The 7,145-nt window shown below is 38.5% G+C and overlaps 1 protein-coding gene across 1 annotated transcript in view; it reads left to right on the top strand.

Annotated features, from left to right (window-relative positions):
• Positions 1-5,696: 5,696 nt before the first annotated feature.
• The window catches only part of LOC103518339 (protein cappuccino-like), an 18,878-nt gene continuing 17,429 nt past the window's right edge, over positions 5,697-7,145 (top strand). The window contains exon 1 of the mRNA XM_026830174.1: positions 5,697-5,903. Coding sequence (XP_026685975.1) covers positions 5,715-5,903 — 189 coding nt within the window. The 5' untranslated portion in view covers positions 5,697-5,714. The remainder of the gene's footprint in view (positions 5,904-7,145) is intronic.

Here is a 7,145-nt window from a genome sequence, read left to right as displayed (position 1 = left end):
CCTCTTTTTTTTTTTTTTTTTTTTTTTTTTTTTTTTTTTTTAATTTACGGGATATAGATCCCATTTTACAATATTAACATTACCTACACTAGAATACCAAGACATAAAAAATGACTACCTACCTACATTAAACATAAAAAAAAACTGACAGCACTATGGAAAAAAAAAATATATATATATAAAATAGAAAGAGACTAGATTAGGTATCACAATTTGATGTTTACAATATCACTTAGAGAGCAGACAAATAGATCAAGGCCCACATCACTTGCTTTATTCCCCATGGACTGAAACCTTTGTAAAGGAGAAAACTCTCCCACGTTTGTGTGAGATTTGGTAAGTTTAAATGTAAGGTGAGAGCGTGTATTCCTAGAGTTGACCCAGAGATTTAGTTTCGCAAGGAGTTCAGGTGAATTTATTAAATTATGTAAGAGCTTATACAGGAAGGTAAGGTCCTGTATATCTCTCCTGTGCTGAAGACTCACGATATTGTGTGATGACATGATGGGTTCGTAGTTATGATCTAAAATAGGGGTTTTGTCTTTGTATGCAAGCAGGCGTAAAAATTTCTTTTGCACAGCTTCCAAGGTATTTATGTGAACTTGATACTGGGGTGACCATACTACAGAACAATACTCAAGATGAGATCTCACATATGAATAGTATAGTGTTTTTAATACATTAGTATTTTTAAAATCTTGAGTATGTCTGTAGAGGAACCCCAGCATTTTGTATGCCTTGCTTGCTACATTTTTATAATGGGTGTTAAATTTTAAATTCTTCTCCATTGTGCCTGACAGATGTCCACCCTGTATACAGCCCGAGGTGACATCAATAGTATCCGAGTATACAGAGTTAGTAGTAGTAGTAGTAATAGTAGTAGGATTGACTGGATTTGAACTATTGAATGAACCACTAGGCCGGTCAACAGGCGGACAACTACCGGCACTCAGTCTCACTATCTGTCTACGACTACGATGAAAACTTTCCATCCAGCTCAGTATATTATTTTATGCTGATTCCAAAAATTAAATAAAAAATGGGGGTTCCCATAAAAGTGACCTATATTTGGCAAAAATGGGCCGCTTTGCAAAAAAATTGCAAATTTAAAAAATGCCATTTTAATCATCAAAATTTCATCTACATGATGCCGTTTATTTCATTCCTTAATTCCCAGCCGTTTCTGAGATATAAGCGTGGTTCGCAAATCACGAACCACCCTGTATAGATTACTATCGATTTCATTATGCACTTTGCCGAAGAACGCTAGGCATTTCATAGATTAGAATGTCGGTCTAATGCAGATTGCCGGTAGCATATACATCAGCTTGGGTTGAAGTAATGAACATTTTAAAATGATGAACAAAGGAAGGTTTATTTTTTATTCATTTCAGAATGTGGCTCGCCTCATCGATAGCAAACGTTCTCAGAATGTAGGCATCCTAGCACAGAGTCTCCATATTGAATTCTCAGAGATAGAATCTGCCATCTTTAATATGGACGCCTCGGTTGTGAGTCTGGAAGCTTTGCAGCAAATATATGATGTGCGCGCAACAGATGAAGAGATTAATCTCATAAGAGCGCATTTGGCATCAAACAGCGATCTTCAACTTGACAAACCAGAGCAGTTTTTGGCTGATTTGGCTGATATACCACACTTCAGTGAGAGGATTGCATGCTTCATGTTTGAGGCAGACTTCAGTGACTCGATAGCACTTATTGATAGTAAACTTAACAATATCAAGAGTGTGTGTGAGGTAATTACTTTTATGCAGTGACTCGATAGCACTGATTGATAGTAAACTTAACACTAGTAGTTCTGTAAACTGTAGACCTCACTCAGACTCTTTACGAAGGTACGAATGAATGTAATTTACATGTATCGAAATTGAACAGAAGGTACCTATATGTCTTACGTAATAAAAAAAGGCAGGTTTTATTTACAATCAATCAAAAGATTTAAAGAAGGGTTGACCTATTTTTTAAATCTTTATTATCTCCGGATCTAGGAAGAAATCAGAATTGGATCACTGAATGTGGGTTCCATGACTGGACGAGGGAGAGAAGTTGCTGACTTAATGAGAAGAAGAAGAATACAGATACTGTGTGTACAGGAAACGAGTTGGAGAGGAGACAAAGCCAAAGAACTTGGAGATGGATCCAAACTAATATACAGCGGTGCGAATGATAGTGGAAGAAATTAGGGGGCACGGTTGGTCCAGTGGTAGCGCGCTTGCTTGCCATGCAGAAGGTCCCGGGTTCGAATCCCACCATCGACAAAAATTTGTATTCGTTTTTCGATTGCAAATATTTCAACGGGTTACTTTCTGGTGTTCTCGTGTTGAGCCAGCACCTAAATGGGAAGTATTGTGTCTCTTCTCGCCCATCTGATGAGAGGCATACTACGGGATGGGCATGCTACGACACAGACCACAAGCGTCCAATGTAGCAGTTGTTTCATCGCTACGAAATAAAAAAGGCGGTGAAACACTCATCTTTTTTTAAAAAAAATATATTTATAATTTTCCTCTTCCTTGAGAATAAGCTTGGTGAAAGCCACAGTTTTTATAACTTTATCACGCCGATAAAGGACATCAAGGGGTAATGAATGAAGAAATAACGGTATATCAGTGAGAGGGTTGATTTTGGTGTTTTGGTGTAATCTTTAGTTTATTATTATGTCCTTCACAATGTCTCACTTGATGTATCGTATTATCCTTCTATTAATTGTTCCTTTCAATCCTTTAATTATATGATGACAATTAAACATGTGATGGTCTTTTAATTTTTTGTAATAATACCACTGAAGATGCCGTAACTGGCGAAACCCATCGTGTCGCATCCTTGTCACATTTGACATCTACATACCAAATTTCAAGTCTCTAGCTCTTACCGTTCTCGAGATATTTTGTTTACAGATGGACAGACAGACACACAGACACACACACGGACCAATGGCTGAAACTTTGGATTTAGGCTCTAAGGACCTCAAAACGTGTTTTGGCACTAAAAACTGACCATCGAAATTTTGACCCGATTACATTACTTTCCTTCCTATAGGACAAGGAAAGTACCCCTTGATGTCCTTTATCGGCGTGATAAAGTTATAAAAACTGTGGCTTTCACCAAGCTTATTCTCAAGGAAGAGGAAAATTATATAACAAATTAAACCTAATACATTAAGACATAAACATGGAGTACATGGACAAGAGGGCTAAGAGAAGAAAAAAGAAAGAAACCTATAGGTACTTAGAATAGACATTAGATCTTGAGGATGATGCAGGGGAGCAAAGGATAATCGTCTAATGTCTATTCTAAGTACCTATAGATTTCTCTTTTTTTACTTTCCTTATCCTATAGGAAGGAAACTAATGTAATCTACACAATTAAATGCAATAAAATGTGAAAAGAGTTTATTTGTAAGAATTAACACTAATAAAATAAGGTAAACTAATTAAAACTATGAACTGTACAGACGGATGGCTTATTGAGGCAAAGTTCGGACACTCCCCCCACACGTCTACTCCCCTTTATTCAAAACACAGAAAAAGATCGCACTGTAGATCTGGTCTCTTCGAAATCTCCAAAGCAAGTGTACTACTTAACTCTTCTGACTAACAATCCCAGGGTCTAGGTCTAGGGTATACCACCCTCAATATATGATACACGTGTAATCTGAAATAAGCGTAGCGTGTAGCACTACCCTTCGTCAGCAGAAAACCAGAAAGGAGTTTCGAGATGTGGGGGGTGCGCCGTGTTCTCAATAGCAGGCTTCAATCTCACACTATCCAAGTCCAGCATCTTTTCCTGCAGATTGTTTGCATCCTCGTCTGTCAGTTTGTTCTCAGGGTATCCTTCGAGCCAAACTGCCATCTTGACTGCAAGACTTTCACTGTAAGTCACTCTTGGTTTCTTAGCAGCGTCTTTTGTGGGTGTGGTCTCTTCCGACCTTGGTCGCTTCCCTGGAGTCCCGACGCCACTGGACCCCGCTCTCCCTTATTATAATTATTATATAACACTTTATTAGAATTTTACAATATTTGTTCACTTTATTAGAATTTTACAATATTTGTTCAGAGCAACTTATCAGTTATTCAAACAACAACGTTAACATTGTTACGATAGCAACATAAATATACATCATTGTGTTCAAATTGAGTCCCAAAAACAAAATTTTGAAACAATTATTTTGAGCCCCGGAGGTCATCAGGGCCGAAAGTCTAAATTTCATTTTTGGGTCTGAATTTCAATGCGATATCCCTTTTGTAGAGAATTTTGAATGGGATACTTTTTGCGCTAGGAATAATGGTTTTTGAGATACCTACATAATTGCAAAAAATGTAAAAAAGCTACATACGCCCTTCTGGTGTCATCAGCGACAAAGATATTCGTTGGGATCTTATAACCCCTCATTCAGGACATTATCCTCTAGACTCTAGCTTTACGCCAAAATCCGGGCCACATTATTTTTGTCAAACAAAACTCTATTTTCGGGCTTCGTTTCCTGTGATGTGAGTGACTAATCTCACCACACTAAGATGCGTGCGATTCTATTTTGTGTATTTTGTATTTCAGAGCGCAACAAGACTAACTGTTGGTCAAGCAGCCACAGATCTCACACGTCCGAATCAACTTGACCGCACCTCTTCCTCTCTCACACGGATTCCCTCTCCCAAATTCAAAACATCGCCCAAACCAAACCAAGGCAAAAATAGATCCAGCTCTCGCAAGAACTTGATCTCCTCTTCAGTGCAAAAGTCCAAGTCATCGGACTCGATAGCATCTCAGTCTCGACACACAAGAGATCAAAGCTGTCAAACCTCTGAGGACAGTAGTCAACATTCTTGTATAATTCCTCCCCTCTCTAAAGTTCCTATAAGCAATCATGAAAATTCCAAGTCTCCTCCTTCTAGTAATATTTTTTCTCTTCCAAATGTGCAAGCCGCACCACCACCACCACCACCACCACCACCACTTCCTCCTCCTCCTCCTATGATGGGAACAACACCACCTCCTATGATGGGAACACCACCACCTCCACCTCCTATGATGGGAACACCACCACCTCCACCTCCTATGATGGGAACAACACCACATGTTCTGGGGGTTTCTAACATACTTTTGTCGTATATTAGTACTGCCCCAGTTTCATTCAGCCCACAAATCTTGTTCCTAATACACCATGGTTCCTGGATAAGGATAATGTCCAGGTCTTTTTCTTGGTGTATTTTAACAAGTTTGGCTGTGGCCAGCTTCTTATGCTGGATGTTCCCCTGAAGTACTTTCAGGACCAGGATCACCAGCACGGGCTTTCTTCTCAATGATTGAGAATTGGATCTTCTCCAAGCCTAGATAGAGTGATAATCCTCTTTCTTTGAGTTTCCCCAATTCCTCCTCATTGATAAGGAACACGACAGTCTTCACATTGGATTCTGTCTTTGTGTTGATAAGCCTCCAGTCTTCAGTCTTTATATCATTGTTCTGGATGTCAAGACGCTGGAGGACTTTTTCCATCGGATGGTCTTTCATGACTTTGGGTAGCCGAGTGATGACCTTTGTGGTATTGAGAACCTTGCTGGCCACTCCCACTTCCAGCTTGATCTCACCACATTTGCCAATTTTCGCCACACAGTCTATGAGCCATTTCTGTGTGGCTTGATTGACGCAGGTCATGACTAGCACGCCACTTTCCACCTGTAAATCCCCCTAAACCAATGAAGCCCTTGTATTGGACCCGTCTCATTGTATCCCCCGAGATTCCCTCCGACACAACTCCCTTGTGGAAAGAGCTAGAGGAAGTACCTATTAATAATCTGGAAGAATTTACTGAATTGTTCTCCCGTCAAGTAACGGCACAAAGACCTGTCACTAGAAAACGCCAACAAAAATCTAGCAAAGTACAGGTATATCATTTTCATAGCTCTGTTAAATTTAGCATGTAAAAGTCATATTGATATATTTTTTTTTTTTTTTTTCAAACAATACTTTCCATATTCAAGTTGAAAAATGAGTTGATGGACATGATTTTAGACGACACTAAAATAAGCATTTGAAAATTCCAAACCGTTCTTGAGATATTTGGGTGGCTCACAACTTTTCGTAGATAAATAGTCATCATCAAATCTTAACTCAATCCAGAAATGGGTCGAGTGTGAACAAGGCCTCTCCACCTTGTTCTATCTTTGAACTTTTCTTCGTTAATTACAATTGTTAGATCTAAAATTCTATGTCTTTATGGATCATATCCATCCATCGCAGTCTCGGGCGACCCCTTCTTCTTCTCCCTTCCATTTCCAGATGATAAATAGTGCATATTGATTTTAATTTAGAATCTTATGAGAGTCAAAAATAAGATGAAAAAAGAGAACTACTAAGTTAGGGTTAAATAAAATAAATCTCGACCAAAAAGAATACATTTTACTGCATTTAAAAATTCCAACCCGTTCTCTGTACAGGGTGCCCCGCGAAGGACTGTACAACGATTGAGGGTTTCATATCCGATTTTCAACGGGGGCGGAGTTATTCAGGATTTCCTGTTACGACGTTTTTCATACCTTGTCCTCTTAAAACGCCTATATCTTTTGAAGTAATAAAGATGATGATAATATTAATAATAATAATAAAAAGTAATAAAGATTATTGATTATACCATTGAAAAGAAAACGAAATTTGCTATAAGATAGGTTTCACACATTTGGAAACGCCTTCCCTCCAACACAACCAGAGACTTGAGAAAAGGATTTTTTGTATCTCTTCAAAAACTAATATTTTTTCAATTCAAACTTTCTTCAATTTCCAACTGGAAATCATTGAATTTCTCCTGTGCCCTAAATCACCAAAGTATGGAAAAGTATTTACAATTCCATATTTCGATATGATTCGTCCAAATTCAAAATTCTGCTTTTCCATTGGCTATTACACTTGTAAAATACTTTTCCATACTTTGGTGATTTAGGGCACAAATAGTGGAGAATTTATTAGGAATGTGCCATCGCCCCAAATAAACTCATCTCCCCCTACTGCCCAAATTGATGTCATCGCTCCTCAGAACCGTTCCATCGCCCCGGTTGGATTGCTATGAAACTTTGTCAACTTATTGCTTGCACTCCCGTGAAGGTTATAGGCTATTTTCCGGTTCGTTTTTG

The sequence above is a fragment of the Diaphorina citri genome, unplaced genomic scaffold (genome assembly GCF_000475195.1).
Source record: "Diaphorina citri unplaced genomic scaffold, Diaci psyllid genome assembly version 1.1 scaffold2157, whole genome shotgun sequence".
Taxonomy (NCBI): domain Eukaryota; kingdom Metazoa; phylum Arthropoda; class Insecta; order Hemiptera; family Psyllidae; genus Diaphorina; species Diaphorina citri.
The sequence above is the reverse complement of the archived record's forward strand: the minus strand, read 5'-3'. Positions and strand labels throughout refer to the sequence as shown.